The sequence below is a fragment of the Dama dama genome, chromosome 29 (assembly GCF_033118175.1).
Source record: "Dama dama isolate Ldn47 chromosome 29, ASM3311817v1, whole genome shotgun sequence".
Classification (NCBI taxonomy): domain Eukaryota; kingdom Metazoa; phylum Chordata; class Mammalia; order Artiodactyla; family Cervidae; genus Dama; species Dama dama.
The window spans coordinates 67,791,067-67,810,273 of record NC_083709.1 but is presented as its reverse complement, the minus strand read 5'-3'; the positions used below and the strand labels follow the sequence as shown (position 1 = coordinate 67,810,273).

At 40.5% G+C, this 19,207-nt stretch overlaps 1 protein-coding gene across 2 annotated transcripts in view; it reads right to left on the bottom strand.

Moving 5' to 3' along the window:
- Nucleotides 1-4,234: 4,234 nt before the first annotated feature.
- ZCCHC7 (zinc finger CCHC-type containing 7) overlaps nt 4,235-19,207 on the bottom strand; it is a 249,116-nt gene continuing 234,143 nt past the window's right edge. For both annotated transcript variants that reach the window (XM_061132935.1, XM_061132934.1), the window contains exons 7-9: nt 15,333-15,428; nt 8,144-8,261; nt 4,235-6,317 (exon numbers count right to left, since the gene is read on the bottom strand). In XM_061132935.1, the coding sequence (XP_060988918.1) occupies nt 5,878-6,317; nt 8,144-8,261; nt 15,333-15,428 (654 nt within the window). In that variant the 3' untranslated portion in view covers nt 4,235-5,877. The remainder of the gene's footprint in view (nt 6,318-8,143; nt 8,262-15,332; nt 15,429-19,207) is intronic.

Sequence of the window (19,207 nt, the reverse complement as noted above, 5' to 3'; positions counted from 1 at the left end):
GCTGCACCTAAGACCCAGCACAGCCAAATAAATAATTAAAAAACAAAAAAACATTGAGGATGGCCTGCGGACTACTGATTCTTGGTCTTGCTCTTTTTTCCAGAATATTCCCAACTCAGTGAAAAAAACATTAAAATGTTTCCAGTAAATTATGAATGAAATTAAGACTTTTTACACACACACAATCTGTGAAACCATCCCCACAATCAAGATAATGAAGGTATTCACCATCCCCAGGTCTCCTTGTGCCTGCCCCTTCCTAATCGTCCTACCCTGCCCAACCATCCCCACCTGCAAGCAACCATGCATCTTCTGCTACCATACATTAATTTGCATTTCTGGTAGTATTCCATTGTCAACTTGCCCTTATTGGGTGCTGCATATTTTTGTATTTCTATAAATGATCTTGAGCTTTGCTCTTGGAACTGGTTATTTGGAAACACTTTGGCTCTTTCATGTCTTGGTTTTAAGCTAGTTGGGCAGAACCAGAGAGGTTTAGCCCAGGACTAATTCCGCCCCTCCCCCCCCCCCCCCCCCCCCCAATTACCAAGGCAAAAACTCTTGAGTATTGTAGTCAATGCTGCATGAACTATGAAGTTTCCCACTTTGGTGAGAACAGAAACTATTCTTGGCCCTCTGTGAGCTCCACAGTTCTCTCTAATCCTTTCTGGTGGCTTCCTCACACAAGTGCACCAACCAGTACTTAGTTGGGGACCCTCTGCAGGGAGATCTCTGGGCTCTCTCTTCGGCTCTCTCCTTTCTGGTAATCCAATCTGCAAACCAGACACTTTGGCTTTCCTAGGACCCCAGCTCTGTTTCCCTAATGAGGCCCTTCCCAGGTTCTCCTCCTTGCTCCACAATTGGAAAACCCTTTTAGCAGTCTGCTGGGGCAGTCAGGGGTCATCTCTCAAAAGTTCACTGTCCTTCTTTGTCTATGTTTAATGTCTTGAAAACTGCTTCACATATTTTAGTGTCAGGTAAATCCGGTCCCTGTTACCCCAGTCTTGGTTGGAAGTAGAACTCCCTGAAATTTTTGATAATGGGTGATATATGCTGCAATAAATTTGGTATTTTGGACTCTTTCATGTTACACTGTTATATACAAATACCATAAGCTGATAAAAGTCTGAAAAAATGATTACATAGAGTTCGTCAAAACGAAGGTTTTTTTTTTTTGCATTAAAAAAACCCACAAACCCACATTTTAGTGTATGACTGCCAAGTACCTAGTGGGAAGGACTTCTGAGTTTATGGTTGTAGCAGGTGACGTGTTCCATTCATATCCCCGTATCACTGGCAGGAGGCTGCCTTCTCACTGCCCATACCTACTTTGCCTGGGTGCACATAAAGCCAGAGTTGACTGAAAAATGCTCCTGAAGCAGCTGTTAAACAATGACTGATTTACTTAACACAAAACAAAAAATGATACAGGAACTCCTTTAGCCCTGATCAGGGAGCCTCTGAGGGGGCCCATGCTGTCTCTAGTGTGCCTCTAGGAGTCTGTGAGCTGCCCTCTGTGGGACTCTGATTTGATAAGGCACCCAGTTTGGATACAGTCTCTTCTCTGTCCCACTTCCCCACTCCCTCACTGGGTCTTATTGGAAATACTTCCTAGTAAATCACTTGAAAAACTGATTTCACAACTGTTAGGATGGTAGTAGAATGTCCATCATATAAGTTAAATATACATTAAATGCACCAGAAACTTTCCTCTGGATAGAGCAACTCTGAAATGGTTTCATCATGTGAAGTGATTCTTTGCATGGCATGCACTGCATGTCTTCCAATGGTTGGTACTTCTTTGCCATGCTGATAAGCCCAAACCGTAAATGCCTGTGCTGGACTGGGGTCCTGGTGATGGCATCTACAACCTACTGACATTCTTAACCAATCAAACGTCCCACTAGATAGTCTCCAACCCTCCTCACTGCACTGCCCCCCGACTCAGCTGACTCCCTTTGTTCTCACACCACTATTCCCTTGACAGAGCTAACACCCTAGCCTGGTGCTCTAAAATTTGTATCCATGTTTTCTGGTTATAGTAGTAATTCCCCTAAGCTGGCTGAGTTGCCAGTGGCCTTGTCCTTCCACAAAGGGGTCCACATGGTCTATGGATACTCATGCCATGAAACTAGTTGGCCCTTATTTCAGATGAGTGGGACATGTCCCATCAGACTCTCAGACACCAGTCTGATGAAAGTACTAATACTAATATAGGCTTTATAAGATGTGGAAGGCAACCTGCACCGACTCCTGGAGAGAATTCCTTTTGCGCGACGGGCTGAGGTTTTAGCGAGGGTTTCTCAGCCTCAGCACTGCGGACGTTTTGGGCTGCTCAACTTTCTGTTCCAGGAGACTGTCCTGCGCGCTGCAGCGCTTTAGCCACATTCCTGGCCTCTGCTCACTAGACACCAGCAGCACCCTCTAAACCGTGAAAACCAAAAACAGTAAGATCAGGGATCAAGACAGCAACGGAGGGATGAGCGGTTCTATTACCTCATAAGCAATCTTTTGCTGTCAGAAGAATTTTCAGTTGTTTCCTATGAGGAGCTGCTTCTGTATCTTCTATCAACAGGTTGTTGATACACTGTTAACCCTGTCTCTCCTTACATAAACACAGCTCACATCAATATTTTCACCGCAGCACTAACAGATAATGTTTCTTTGCCCATCAGAGTGGCAAAGAGAAAAAGGAATGAAAATATTCCATGTTATTGTGGGAATGAGGAGATAAACATTCTCATATACTGCTAGGAATATAATTTCCAATATGTACTAAAACCTGCATGAAATATATGCATGTTTTTTGACCCATAAATTTGGTTTTATATGGAATAATTGGAGAAGATACAATGTGCATAGAGGAATTAAAAAACTAATGAAAATCAGAAGCAACCAAAAACTTCAACAACAGAGGAATGACCAAATAAAGTATGGTATAACTATATGCTAGGAAGTCCAGGTGATGCAGTAGTAAAGAATCTGCTTGCCAGTGCAGGAGACTTAAGAGACCAGGGTTTAACTCGTGGGTCAGGAAGATCCCCTGGAATAGGAAATGGCAAGCTGCTCCAGTATTCTAGCCTGGAAACTTTCAGGGACAGACAAACCTGGTAGGTTAAAGTCCACGGGGCTGTGAAGAGTTGGACACGACTGAGAACTGCATGTACGTGCATGCGTGTGCATGCATGCACGCACGCGCACACACACACACACACACACACACAATCTTAGCAACTATGTGGATCCTTACTGTTTGGGACATCTGCTTTTCTCTTAATCACACTTATCCATTTAAAATCTTATTTCATTGTCAGACTGGTAAACTCTTTATTCTTGCATGGGAAGTTAGTGTGTTAACTTGAACCAAACACTTGGTGTAAGAGTCAGGTGCCAAGGGTAACAAAGAGGAAATAAGCAAAAGCTCTTTTTACATTCCTGCTCTTTCCTTACCATTCCCTACTGCCCCAAAGTGAAGAAATGCAGCTGTGTTTCCTAACTTCATCTAAATACATGAACCTGAAGGGCAAATTAAATGCCTGAACAAAATGTTAAAAAAAAAAAAAAATTGCGGAGGAAAAATAAGATAATGTTCAGAAACAAACAGAAAAGTGCTTCCTGCCTCCAGTTTTCTGAGTATGAAAGGCAATCCCATTTCTTCCCTGAAATTAGAGGTCCTCAGATACACAGGAATGCTAGTCACATCATGTCAATAATAAGCCACGCTTGCCCCAAGTCCTACTGAGAAACAATGCCAATTATTTCAAGGCTCAGCATTCTATGAAGTAATTTTTCATGGCTGCCACTTTTAGCAGGGTTATTAAAAAGACTCTGTCCACTTACCTTAGGGTCAAAACAAGTAAAACAATCCCAGTAGATGTTAGGAAGCCAAGCACCAACACATAATGGATGCTGACACTTAGCTGAAAGCTGGGCACCACAGGGGAGGTGATGGACTAAAGACTTAAGTCTGATTCCAGAGCAGAGACTCTTCCTTCCCCTCAAAAGAGAGCTGATGCTACCAGACACATGGTTCCCAAGAGTGAACCACAAATTTAAGACTCTAGTTGTTGGAGACCATGGAGGAACATGTTTCTCCATTTCATTTTATTCTGGCATAGACGTAGTGCTTGGCATTTGACCCCAGTTTATCGAGATTCTATAACTTCAGTCACCTGTCCAACCCAAGTATCCCCTTTGTCACTCAAACTCTGTCTTTTTACATAGTAGACAAATGTACATTTCAGACATTTTATTTTTCTAACATTAGGCTCTGGTAAGTACAAAAGGTCACAAATACAAAAATTTCTGTATAACTCTGTGGTAGTTAAAAAACCAAGGAGAAGGAAACAACTTTTTAAGTTGGGTAGCATTCATCTTAAATATCTGAGGGACAGTATCCCTCAGGCATGGCTACAAAAATAGTAAAAAATGATTTCACTGCAATTAGGTCAAAATTTTTGATGACTCTTTTCACTTGGTTCAGGAAATCTGTCCCTTAACATTTACTCTGGATGGATTCCTTACTTCTGTTATAAAATCCAATTCCCCATCTCTTCAGTGCGTTCAAGGAGGACACCTTCATTTTCAGCCTGTGATGCTCTGATCGAAGTAAGATTCTGATGCCAGCTTCAGAAGCAAGAAAAGCCAGGTTTAGATATATAGTTATTATCCTTTCTAATATTAAAAGGAATCCTAAAAAAGAGGGAGGGATTTTCCATATTAGTGCTGATTTCTCCTTATAAAGACTTAATTTTCATACTCACACTGCAGATGAATTATATTTAATGAGCTTTTATTTTTTCAAAATATTTCAAAAACTTTTTTGTAAAAAGATTAAGTTTTCCTATCCCTAGGATACTAACCCTTATGGCAGAAAGTGAAGATGAACCAAAAAGCCTCTTGATGAAAGTGAACGAGGAGTGAAAAAGTTGGCTTAAAGCTTAACATTCAGAAAACTAAGATCATGGCATCTGGTCCCATCACCTCATGGGAAATAGATGGGGAAAGAGTGGAAACAGTGGCTGACTTTATTTTTTTGGGCTCCAAAATCACTGCAGAGGGTGATTGCAGCCATGAAATTAAAAGACGCTTACTCCTTGGGAGGAAAGTTATGACCAACCTAGATAGCATGTTGAAAGGCAGAGACGTTACTTTGCCAACAAAGGTCCATCTGGTCAAGGCTATGGTTTTTCCAGTGGTCATGTATGGATGTGAGAGTTGGACTGTGAAGAAACCTGAGCATTGAAGAACTGATGCTTTTGAACTGTGGTGTTGGAGAAGACTCTTGAGAGTCCGTTGGACTGCAAGGAGATCCAATCAGTCCATCCTAAAGGAGATCATTCCTGGGAGTTCACTGGAAGGACTGATGCTGAAGCTGAAACTCCAGTATTTTGGCCACCTGATGTGAAGAGCTGACTCATTGGAAAAGACTCTGATGCTGGGAGGGGTTGGGGGCAGGAGGAGAAGGGGATGACAGAGGATGAGATGGTTGGATGGCATCACCGACTTGATGGACATGGGTTTGAGTAGACTCTGGGAGCTGGTGATGGACAGGGAGGTCCGGCGTGCTGCGATTCATGGGGTCGCAAAGAGTCGGACAAGACTGCGCGACTGAACTGAACTGAGGATACTGAGTGAATAAAAATAACATCTGGGAACAGGGGAAGTCGAAGTTTATCTGTTTTCTTACCTAGGAACCTGTTGAACATAGAGAATTGAGATCTTCAAGGACTTTGTTCAATAGCTCTAGATGTGGCTGAGATTACAGAAACAAAAGCAAAAATCTCATTTTATTTAATCACAGATAATAAAAATACGGACAGGATGCTGTAGACATGAAGAACAGACAAACACTGGGAAGCCCAATCAGAAGCTGACTCATAGCTTAGATTTTTTTTTCCTCTGCTTAATGAGAAACAAATTATCATTGCTATCCTCCTCCAAACAGCTCTCCTTTTTCTTATGCTTGCCCCGCTTGCCCTCCTTGGGCAGCCTGTCTTCTCTTGGCTTGAGGTGATGTGATGAGTGGTGAAAGGGCTTGTGAGGCTTCTGGGTTCTGGAAGTGCCAGGAGCACAGTGGACTTTCGGGCCCCTGGGGAAGTCCTCATCGTCTTCGTGACACCTGGCAGCCTTTCTGTGCTTCTCACGCTCTCTCATGTTCCTGCTCACGGTTTCTTTTTGGGCTTCTTTCTTTTCTTGAGGCCACCTGTTGCTTTTCCATGAGGCATGGCTTGTTCTCATGTCACGGGGCCTCTTATCTGCTGCTTCCATATGAGGCTTCTTGAACTTCCTTGGCAAGTCCCCATTTTTCTGGAGTTCTGGAAAACATAAAAGTATTTCTGCATATTCAGCAGTTAGACTGGCATAGCATATTCAGAGCTTTCACTAGTCTGTAAATAACTCAGCAGAGAGGAAAGCCAGATACTTAAATGCATTAATGATATGACATTCTAAAGAGCCCTTACTAAGGTTAAAATCACTCACTAAAAACTCAGTGGTTGTAGTTCTATATTTACAAATATGAAAAACATCCAGATATCCAATGATATTTATTTTGCTCAACACAGTTTAACTAGGTTAAACAATGGAGACAGAGATCAGTGAGAGAAGTAATCATTTTCGCTTTGTGAAGAAAAGTCATGTTTGACCAACTCAAGTTCCTGCAGTGGTAAAGAGAGAGTCCGTGATGATAAGATGAAGCAAGATGTAGAAAATGGTCTTCTGACAATTTCATATGACATTTCAACTATCCTCTGAAGATAGTCTGGCCACAGTACTTATAGGTGAATGCCACAGTGGACAGCAGATTATTCCTCAGAGTTAAGATCGCTAGCTTGGAAACTGAGTGTGCACATGTGAAAGCACTTGTATATCCAAGAGGTTTAAGTGTCAGATCTGACGTTGTATTTTGTCAGGGCGTGGCACTCTCCCTGCAAATATCTGATGCAGTGATTCTGAAGGCGTAAGTGGGAGGTGAGGGTACAGTGAGGGATGAAAAGTTACATCAACACAACCTTGAAAGATTACAGAAATCACCAATAAAAAAAATGAGGTGGAGTAGGAAGTAGTATATTTAGGGAACAAAAATGAATTCTAGAATACAAAGCAAAAACAAGTAATTACTTATAGACTTCAGTATAAAACACAAAGTCCACAATAGCGAGCCTCAAAGTGGATCTGTACCACAGAGTTGTCAATAATTAAAAAACGGGAAATACAGAAAAGTATAGAGAAAATAAGAGAGAAAGCACACACAACCCTTTAATCCAGAGGTGGCATTTTGGTGCATTTCTTTGTAATCTTTTAAAAATTCAGCTGCTAATCATTATCTTCTAATACTGTAATTTCTCTACATATGGTTGAGATAAACTTTATATAAAATAAAATACGCAAAATATGCAGGAGTTGAAGTGATTCATCTACTTTTCTCCAGAATTAAGTGTCTTCATTTTGAAAGGACCTGAACTCAGAGACAGTCAGGAAAAGAATAATGAAAAGGTCAAGGGTCAACAATGTATGTGCAAAGGAGAAAAATACAGAACTATTTGGTCCTGAAGGCAAAAACAGTAACGTTGTAAATCATCTTCAAGTATATAGCAAGAAAGAAGAGAGGTAGAGAGAATAGATGTAAATTATAAAACAGTTTGGTGAGAAAGAGCATTATGTTAGCTATGGCTAACCTATGGAGGGTGACTGTGGATCTGGAGCTCTGCTCATAATGGTGGCCAATAAAAAATGACTTCTTTGGGGAAGCTCCAGGAATCACCAAGCAGAGAAAGCTTTTTCTTTGCTTGAAAAATACTAGAGGGAAAACATAATTACTTGCTGAAAAGAAAAATCTCAAAGGAGCCTTTAAAAATTCTGCATGCATAAATGGACAGAAGTGTTTTTCTGGACACTTTCTAAAATAATCACAGTGTGAGAAAAATGTTCATTGTGAACAGATTATAATGCAGGATTTTTGAAGTGGGTCCTTGACTTCTGGAGATCAAGAAAGTTGCAGTTTCTACAGTAATTATTAAAAACATTTTCTGTGCTAACCAAAGGCCCGCAAAGCAGTCTGCAAAGACAGCACAAAAAAAAAAAAAGAAAGAAATTTAGGAACTATTGCAAAGGCGATTTAGGAAAAAGTCTAGTAACATACCTTTCACTTTTCGTTTTATTCTCTGATCTCTCTCCCGGATTTCGTATTTGTCATCATAGTAATAGATGAATGGAGATGTTGGAAAGGTCTGGTTAAACATTCGTCTTTCTGTACATTCCTGCAAATTGTATTTGAAATTATGATGACATAAGGTCACACCGTTCAGATAACCCTTTGGTAAGATGATGGACCACTGATGCATCACTCATATGCACTATGGTCGCAGGATGTGGTTTGCTGAGACACTGGGAGGATCAAACACTCAACTGTGCTTACTTGCTAGTCTTTCAGGCTTGGGTTTTCTTCCTTTACTTCTTTACCTATGAAACCCTTCTGATCTTTTTAAAGTTTTTCCTGCCAGCATTCTCCCCCAGCAGTGCCTTGTTCCTCTGTTAGAGGGTTTGTTTCATTTGAAATTACGTTTTATCAGTCCTTTGCATCTCTCTCTCTTCCAACAGCCTTCCTTCAAGTGCTTCTCCTTTTCTTCTTCTCATCACATTTACACTCTGATGTGAGGCTAAATTCTTAGATTTTTGTTCTTTTTCCTTCACACAAGTGGTTTTTGCAAGCTTATTTTAAGTCAACATCGCTGCTCACAAGGGCAGTGATTCTTATAGTGGGGAGCAGGGTGGTGAGAAACGCTGGGCTGGATGAAGCACAAGCTGGATTCAAGACTGCTGGGAGAAATATCTATAACCTCAGATATGCAGATAACACGATCCTTATGGCAGAAAGCGAAGAAGAACTAAAGAGTCTCTTGATGAAAGTGAAAGAGGAGAGTGAAAAAGTTTGGTTAAACCTCAAAATTCAGAAAACTAAGATCATGGCATCTGGTCCCATCACTTCATGGCAAATAGATGGGGAAACAGAGGAAAAAGTGACAAACTTTATTTTCTTGGGCTCCAAAATCATGCAGATGGTGACTGCAGCCATGAAATTAAAAGACGCTTGCTCCTTGGAAAAAAGTTATGACCAACCTAGACAGCATGTTAAAAAGCAGAGACATTATTTTGCCAGCAAAGGTCTATCTAGTCAGAGCTATGGTTTTTCCAGTAGTTATGTATAGATGTGAGAGCTGGACCATCAAGAAAGCTGAGCACCGAAGAACTGATGCTTTTGAACTGTGGTGTTGGAGAAGACTCTTGAGAGTCCCTTGGACTGCAAGGAGATCCAACCAGTTCATCCTAAAGGAGATCAGTCCTGGGAGTCCATTGGAAGGACTGATGTTGAAGCTGAAACTCCAATACTTTGGCCACCTGATGCGAAGAACTGACTCATTTGAAAAGACCCTGATGCTGGGAAAGATTGAAGGCAGGAGAAGGGGATGACAGAGGATGAGATGGTTGGATGGCATCACCAACTCAATGGACATAAGTTTGAGTAAACTCTGGGAACTGGCAATAGACAGGGAGGCCTGGGGTGCTGCAAAGAGTCAGACATGACTGAGCGACTTAACTGAACTGAACTGAGGGTGGTGATGGGTTTGCCAAGCTTGAAAGTGCTCCTACATGATTCTGAAGGAAACCTATCTCTTCTTTGCTCCCCCTACTCATGAAAAGATCACTCCTCTCACTTGCCCCATTCTCCTTACTCTGGTCTGCTGGTGGTTGCCAGTTCCCAAATCCACATCCTTGGCCTGAGCCACGTCCCATTTAGTAGGCTTTGTTTATCCTGATCTGTGACAAAGATATATTCAACTTGTTGCAAACCAAATGTCTTTCATTTGAAAAAGGCTGCTCTGTGGAACCTTTCACTTCTGTCTTCTGAGATCTTGCCTAAAATTTACCATAAACATTCAGTACTTCTTCAGTTCAGGTGCTTAGTTGTGTCTGACTCTTCCAGACCCCACAGACTGCAGCACGCCAGGCCTCCTTGTCCATCACCAACTCCTGGAGTTTACTTAAACTCATGTCCATTCAGTCAGTGATGCCATCCAACCATCTCATCCTCTGTTGTCCCCTTCTCTTTCCGCTTTCAATCTTTCCCAGCATCAGGGTCTTTTCAAATGAGTCAGTTCTTCACATCAGGTGGCCAAAGTATTGGAGTTTCAGCTTCAACATCAGTCCTTCCAATGAATATTTAGGACTCATCTCCTTTAGGATGGACTGGTTGGATCTCCCTGCAGTCCAAGGGACTCTCAAGAGTCTTCTCCAACACCACAGTTCAAAAGCATCAGTTCTTTGGTGCTCAGCTTTCTTTATAGTCCAACTCTCACATTCATACATGACTACTGGAAAAACCATAGCCTTGACTAGCTGGACCTTTGTTGGCAAAGCAATGTCTCTGCTTTTTAATATGCTGTCTAGGTTGTCAGTACTTCTTAGCTAGGTACTAAAGAAAAGTTAAAGTACAAGTAGCCCCTGCTTTTTAAAAGTTCGCTTTACACTGCTTCACTTTTATGAAAGACTTGTTTACACTAACAGAAAGAACTATGAAGCCGATTTTCACCTTTATAAGAAAAGGTGAAAAGTGAAAATACCCGTTAGCATCTTTTGCAGCAACCATTATACAGTGAGTAACCGGAGTAGCTTTTTCATACTGTTCATACTGCAAGGGGATCAAGCCAGTCAATCCTAAAGGAAATCAATCCTGAATATTCATTGGAAGGACTGATGCTGAAGCTAAAACTCCAATACTTTGGCCACCTGATGCGAAGAACTGATTCACTGGAAAAGACCCTGATGCTGGGAAAGATTGAAGGCAGGAGGAGAAGGGGACGACAGAGGGAAGAGATGGTTGGATGGCATCACCAACTCGATGGGCATGAGTTTGAGCAAGCTCTGGGAGCTGGTGATGGACATGGGGTTGCAAAGAGTTGGACACGACTACTGAACTGAACTGACTGGGAGTAGCAAGAGTGGTGCCATCGAGCTTCCTCCCCCTAACTACACTCAGCATCTCAGCGTCAAGCTGCCATAGCTCTGAACTGTGTCTGTGAGCATCTGTGTTTTATCCCCACTTATTTCTTGCACTCATTGGAAAGATGTGTTATAAGGTAACTGCTTCTTTGCTTTATAGCTACTTTGGTTTAGGTAAGGTTTCACAGGAACACTCTACTTTAAGATAATGGAGGCCATCTGTATCTCTTAGCAAGAAAATATGTGAATTACCTGCATAGAATTTAGCTGATTTATCCTAACTCTGTCATTATATACTCAAGTTGTAATTCTAAGATACTTGATCAAGCTGGCAGCCATACACAGAGACATAATTTGTAATTTAAAGAACTAGGAATCATTCTAAATACGTACTAAAGTACAGAAAATAAAGTGATGGAAATCTATACCTAACCATGTAGCTTTATCAAATCAACATTTACTGATAATTCAGTTCTCTTCCCATTAGGCATTAATGATAGAATTGCGATCTTCTGTGTAACTGTCCTTCCCACTTCCCATTTATCTACCTTTATTTTTTATCTTATTATTATCTATATTATTATCTTCCCATTTATCTTCCCTTTCCAGAAGCCACCATGGTCTTAAAGTTGGTGTCTGCCATTCTCATGCTTTAATACTTTTACTATTAATAATATGCCAATAAACAACATTATAAGTTTGAAGTGTTCAGATTTCATAAAAATGGTAACATTCTGTAAACATTTTGAAGTAGCTTTAGGTTATAATAGCTTCAAAAAATAAGTTGAGCAGTGTTCTTTTGGATTATCTATCTGAATAAATGTTTGGTAAAACTTGACTACAAACCTACCTGGTTCTGGTATATTTTGGTGGGGAGAATTTTGATTATTAATTCAATCTTTTTAGTGGTATTGGTTCATGTAGGTTTGTTCTTCTTCATTTTGATTAGTTCATATTTTTCCATAGAGTTATTTATTTGTATTTTCAGATTTAACATTGAACTTTATTTTGGCCATGTGGCAAGTGGGATCTTAGTTCCCTGACTATGGACTGAACCTATGCTCCCTGCGGTAGAAGCAGAGTCTTAACCATGTGATGGCTAGGGAAGTCCCTAATGCTGAATTTCATGTTATTTGTATCTTTTCCTTTTCTTTGAGAAGCTTTTCCAGAAGTCTGTCTCTTTTCTTTTGAAAAGAAAATATTTTCAAAGAACCAGCGTTTGGTTTTGATGATGCTGTTTAATCTTGTTTTCTATTTCAGTAATTTGGTTCATTATAATTTCCTTCTTCCAACTATCTTTAGATTTAACCTGCTGTTGAGTTTCTGACTGTTTTTGGGTATTGAAAGTTATAAGGCAAACCTACATGGTAACATAAAGAATTAATTTTATAAATCTCTATCCACGGTGGCACTAAGTTTCCAGAATAAAGGATATCCATAAAAGATTTAGGTCTAAGATTCTGCTATAGCTGGAACATCTGTGTGTCCCCTCAACCGAATTCATGTGTTGAAATCTAAACCCCAAGGTAATGGCATTAGGAGGTGCACCCTTTGGGGCTGTGATTAGCTCATGAGGGTGGAACTCTGATAAAAGAGATTTCCACAGAGCTCTCTATCCTCTTCTACCATGTAAGGACACAGCAAGAAAGTGAGGAAGCGGCCCTCACCAGACACTGATTCTGCGCCATGATCTTGGTAAAAAATAAATTCTGGTGGTTTATAAGCCTCCTCAGTCTATGGTAGCTTGTTTATAGCAGTCTGAATGGACTAAGACAGATTCTAACTTTAAAATATAAAGAGCAAATGAGAAGCCTGCCAGAGTCCTCTGTCCATGGGATTTCCCAGGCAAGAATACTGGAGTGGGTTGCCATTTCTTCCTCCAGGGGATCTTCTCAACCCAGGGATTGAGACTGCATCTCAAATGTCTCCTATACTGCTGGCGGATTCTTTACCCACAACCCATCCTGGAAGCCTAAGAGCAAATCAGAATTACAGAAAGGTATTAGTGCTCTTCTACTCCCAGCACCCCACTGATCCTGGAGTGGTCTCCTTATACAGTGACCACCATTTCCTATCAGTTTGTCTCGTACCGAGCTGCTCATGATCATCCCTCCCTCCCCAATTAGAGAGCACATGGAATTAAAGAAGGGAGCAGTCACATTTACCTTAGAGCATCTTTCACATGAAGAAGCTATTTATTAACATCTGTACAGCTGAATTTCTGAAACTGAAGGGGAGGCATCCTCAGACATCTGTTAGCTACCTATCTACACAGTCTCCTGTTTGGATCCTGTACGGTCTAGACTGATGTGGCTATAGAGAGCTATACAGTACTACCAACATGTTCCAAAGCTACATGTAAATTATATTTTGATTATCCACATCGCTGGTCCCCTCCATTAGCACAGACAATGATAGTTGGCTATATAATTTATCTACTATTCTGGATTAGCCACACCACTGATCTTCTTCATTAGTGTGGATAATCTAGAATTCTTCATCTATGGCAGTGATAAGGCTGCCAAATTTGCTTTACTGTAAATTAAAAATCATCTAAATCTAGATTTCAGGGATAAATTCCAAATGATTTTAATATATTTCCTATCTCCATTAACAGGAGTGACTAGTAAGCAGTATGTGTTCAACTATAATTGTTTTTCCTTAATTGAACAAATATAAATGCTAAAATTATACCCTGCTGCTTTAAAGAGGTAAGCAAGCATAAATGGTACATCTATGTGATTTGTGTGGCAGTGGATTGCTTATGTGAAAATGTTCACTAAACAGTATTAGCAACATCTGAGTTTTGGCAACAAGGAACACAGAGCAGAAAAAGACCTGGAGATGATAACTTTGCAAAAAAACTGAAAATTCTCTAACTAGGTTTTCAGTGTGAGCTCTATAAAAGTGAAGTTATATCAGTGACACAAGTACATTCACATTGTTGTGCAACTCTCATCATTATCCACCTCCTGAAATTTTCACCTTCCTAAACTGAAAGTCTGTCCTCATTAAACACTAACTCCTCATTCCCCCTCCCCCATCCCCAGCACCTACGATATAAGTCACATGGTTGTCAGCAGTACAGCAAAAATTACAACCAAGTGTCAGAACTCCATCCTAGCTTTCATATTCTATGTCCCTCACCCCATAGCCCCACTGTCCCAATAAGGAAGGAAAACTTCATCTGTTGATGGACTCTGTCCCACGCTTTTTCTTCTCCAGACTTTTTAATCTCTCTCCATATCATAGAGCTCTACCCCCAAGGTCTGCACTGGTGAAGTGCCATGGTCAAAACTCAAGATGTGATCTGCAATACCACTCCATCCTACTGCTCATACCTCTAGCCATTTTGAGGACTCCCTACTTCTGTATGCTTTCTACTTCCTGTCATCAGATCTGATTTGATATCAGTTCATTTTGGTTTCTAGGAGTTTGAGTAAACTCTGGGAGTTGGTGATGGACAGGGAGGCCTGGCGTGTTGCGATTCATGGGGTCGCAAAGAGTCGGACACGACTGAGCGACTGAACTGAACTGAGGCTGTTAGAAGCCTATCTGGAGACTGGGAGCGTACTTCTCTGTACAGATTTTCTATGTCTTGTGCCACTGCCTTTCCTCCTCTTCTGCAAGATTCCCAGAATGTATGGACTGTGAATCAATTCTTACTACATCCCATCTCTGCAATGAGCTGCTGCTCATTCACACTTAATGAAGTAACTGGCTAGGAGTCTCACTTCTACCTCACAGCAACAAGCTTCTGCTTTGACACCTCAGCACCTAGAACACAGGTTTGACCCTTTCGGTTAGGAAACATGCAGGTGTGGATAGGGATCTGGGCATGCGTGGAGTGGGCAGGCTGGTCGACAAGGCAGCACCCCTCTGTCCTTCCACCAGCACGTGTTGGGGTTTGCATGTGAGTGGTAAAGATTTAACTGAACACAGTACCAGGGAAAACCAGAGATACTGGAGAACTATGTAGAAAATCTAAAATCACAGTTTGGCTGGGTCAAAGTATTATCAATCCTTGAAATTCCTGAGAATTGTAAACCATTCTATTAACTACTATGATTTGTCTGAATAATTCTATGAGCTGTATTTGTTTTAGACTAACCTGCATGTATATTTAAAACAAATACAGGAATGTGCTCTGTCAGATATATTACTCTGGTAGGGATGGAAGAAGTAAATCAGTTGAAAATATATTCAAGATATTAGTTTATAAAATTATTAAAAAAAAAAAAAGTAACTGTTTAGAATTATTCAAGTTCACCTTTAAGCAACCACTCCTGAGCAACAGAATGCTTTATGTCCAAATTACCACTTAAACTTACATGTCCATAATGGCCTTCTTGCCCACAGTTGTAGCAATACACTAAGGTTGATTGTCCAGAAGGGGTCTTTGGCTTTTTGGGTGGTCCAGGTTTGGTCTGCAAAATGAATATTTGTAAAGATTTAGTGAATGTCAGAGGAAAGTAAAACCTCATACTTTCCAAAAGAAATTTTTTTAGATAAAAGATTCCTTAGAAACACTGCCTCCTACGGTTTCGTGTGGAGAACCCATATTTAGACCGGTTCTGAGTGATTACAGTGTGTAACATGATAACAATTCTTTTACTCTTAACATCAACATGTGCTTCCCTCAGCCTCCTCACTCCTCATTCCATTCGGTGCTGGGCCCAATACTGTGACTGTGTTATGTATTAGGTATCTCAGATAAAGGAGGATAAAAGCTTTTTATGTGACAGACATATAAACAGATGGGTTTAGTCGCTAAGTCATGTCCGACTCTTTGTGACCCCATGGACTTCAGTCTGCCAGGCACCTCTGTCCATGGGATTCTCCAGGCAAGAATACTGGAGGGGGTTGCATTTCCTTCTCCAGGGGATCTTCCCAACCCAGGAATATAAATAGAGAATGGCAAACAATGTAAACACAGTAATAGAAGCATACACAAAGTATTAATGGACTGACAAAAGGGATCCATTATTGGATGGGATGAGGAACTCAGGTAAAGCTTCCCTTGAAATATAAAATTTAAATTTACTCTTAAAGAATTAGGCATGTATCAAATGGAAAATTTTAGGTAGAGGGTAAGAGAAATTAGGTTTCTAACTTTTCAGGTTTCTAACTTGGGGGAACTAGTGAGTATTAGTGTCAACAACTGATTCGGAAAAGAGAGGAAAAGAGGGCAGAGTCAATTTAGAGGGAAAGATGATGGAGTCTGTTTTGGATGTTGAGCATCTAGGTTGAGACAGATGTCCACCAGGAAGTTATCTGTTTTAAGATAAGGTTTAGGAAACATGTCTGAGCTGAAGATTAGATCTCAAAGTAAGCTACACACAGCTGAGGCTGAAATGACCAGAGTGTTCAGAATCACCACAGCCAGGGGCACAGCAGTGAGCTAAAGATGGGAGCCCCGAGCACAGCACCCGAGAGGGGCAGGAGGAAACCCCATGAAAGAGACAGAGGAGGAGAGCTTAAAGGACGCAGAGCCACAGAGGGTACAGTCACACACCTTACAGCAGCTCCAAGACGGAGGAACTGATCTGTGATGTCAAATACAGCAGAAAGGCCTAGTGAGATGAGAACTGAGAGACACCCATGAGATGTGTCATTGTTCATGGGTAACCTCATTGTGAGAATTTTGGAATCTGTGGGACGGTAGAGAGAATAGAAGGCAATGGGTTGAAGAGTGAAGAAGATGCACTCAAAGGTGGTAGAACTACAAAGAAGAGCAAGGAAATGATAACCCACAAAAGCCAGGACGGTGATTACTTCCTGTGGGGAGAGAATAGAGCACAGAGGGTTTCAGGGTAGTGGTAATTTTCTATTTTTGAACACACTGGTGTCATATAACTTGAATGGAAGTTATATAACTAACTTATTAAACTGTACACATATGTTTGATGCACTTTTCAGGACGTATATTACATTTCATAATAAAAAAAGTCTAAAAAGTGAATGGAAGTTGAAGAAAAGTGGAGAGTAGGTGAAAGTGAAAGTTACTCAGTCGTGTCCTTCTCTTTGTGACCCCATGGATTCCATGGAATTCTCCAGGCCAGAATACTGAAGTGGGTAGCCCTTCCCTTCTCCAGGAGATCTTCCCAACCCAGGGATCCAACCCAGGTCTCCCACATTGGAGGTGGATTCTTTACCAGCTGAGCCACAAGGGAAGCCCAGAGAGTAGGTGTATATTGCTTTAAGAAGCATATATAAGAAGGGGCAAAATAAGATCAGTCGGGACCAAGGGAGAGGATTTGACAGAGTTTGTTACTAGAATGGAAGAGATCTGAACTTGTGAGAAATCTAGCAGAGATGGAGAAGTTGAAGACACAGAGAATGGATGGAGAGAGCAAAACTCCTGAAAAGTCAGGGGCCTTAAATAGGAGAAAAAACTAATTCCCCCATAATTTTGGAGATTGGATGGAAGAGAATAAATTTGAATAAGTTTATTTCCTGTATTCATTATTGGGTGCCAGTAAGAGTGCCAACTAATTGGCCTGCCAACTAATTTTGTTATTTAATGTGTCAAATAGGTAGATTATGGATGTTTTATTTTCTCAATAGATGAAAACAAACTATAGGTTATAAAAGTAACCTCCTTCAAACAACTTTACTTTGAGCTCCTGTATCCTAAAATGAAAAACTGGAGGATGACAGTAACCTGAAAGATGCTTTCTATTGAAAATACAAAACGGAATTTACAACTCCAGCTATTATAAACTGGGATATAATAAAAAACACAATCAACAAATACATCCTTCAATAAAAATGGGGGTCATGAATTAAGACTAGCAAAAAGCCATTAAATACCATTTAAACAGGTCTGCATGGAAGCATAGACCACTCATGATCAGTGGTACATTTTGTTCAGGTAGCAGAGTGCTGTGAAGACATGAAGTTAGTACGGAGAAATAATTTTTCCATCTAAAAGATATTATCTGATGTGACATAAAATTTGCAACCATAAGCACATGATGGTTTAAGAGAAAGAAATAAAACCCAAAGAGATGGCACCATGGATGTGAAGGCAGAATGGAGAAGCTGTCAAACGCTACTGATGAATCAAATACGACAAAGACTACAAAATCCATTGGACCTGGCAGCCAGGAAGTTGTTGGCAACTGGTGTGAGCAGTTTCATTTGAGAGGCAGAGGCACCAGCCAGACTGTAAGGGGTTTATTACAAGTAGGAAGATGCTGAAGAACAGAATATAGATGACGTTTTCAAGAAACCACGTTGTGTATGAGAGAAAAGAAGGGGACAAGCAGAGCAAAATCTAAGTCCAAGGATGCCTCCATCAGTGACAATTATCAGAGTGTGAGACACATGGCATGAGCATCTGTATATACTTTCCTTAAACCACCCAAAAGACAATTACTGAGTTCCTAATACATGCCAGATATTGCTCTAAGATTAGCTAATGGACAAGAGAAAATTCAAATAAATAACCTAACTTTACACCTAAAGCAACTAGAAAAAGAAGAAATGAAGAATCCCAGGGTTAGTATAGTAGAAGGAAAGAAATCATAAAAATTAGGGCAGAAATAAATGAAAAAGAAACAAAGGAGACTACAGCAAAAATGAACAAAACTAAAAACCGGTTCTTTGAGAAGATAAATAAAATAGACAAACCATTAACCAGACTCATGAAGAAAAAAAGGGAGAAGAATCAAACCAACAAAATTAGAAATGAAAGTGGAGAAATCACAACAGACAACACAGAAATATAAAGGATCATAAGACACTACTATCAGCAACTATATGACAATAAAACGGACAACTTGGAAGAAATGGACGAATTCTTAGAAAAGTAGAACCTCCCAAAACTGAACCAGGAAGAAACAGAAAATCTTAACAGACCCATCACAAGCATGGAAATCAAAACTGTAATAAAAAAATGCTCCAACAAACAAAAGCCCAGGACCAGATGGCTTCACAGGTGAATGCTACCAAAAATTTAGAGAAGAGCTAACACCTATCCTACTCACTCTTCCAGAAAATTGCAGAGGAAGGTAAAATCCCAAACTCATTCTATGAGGCCACCATCACCCTGATACCAAAACCAGACAAAGATGCCTCAAAAAAAAAAGAAAACTACATGCCAATATCACTGGTGAACATAGATGCAAAAATCCTCAAGAAAATTCTAGCAAACAGAATCCAACAACATATTAAAAAGATCATACATTATGACCAAGTGGGC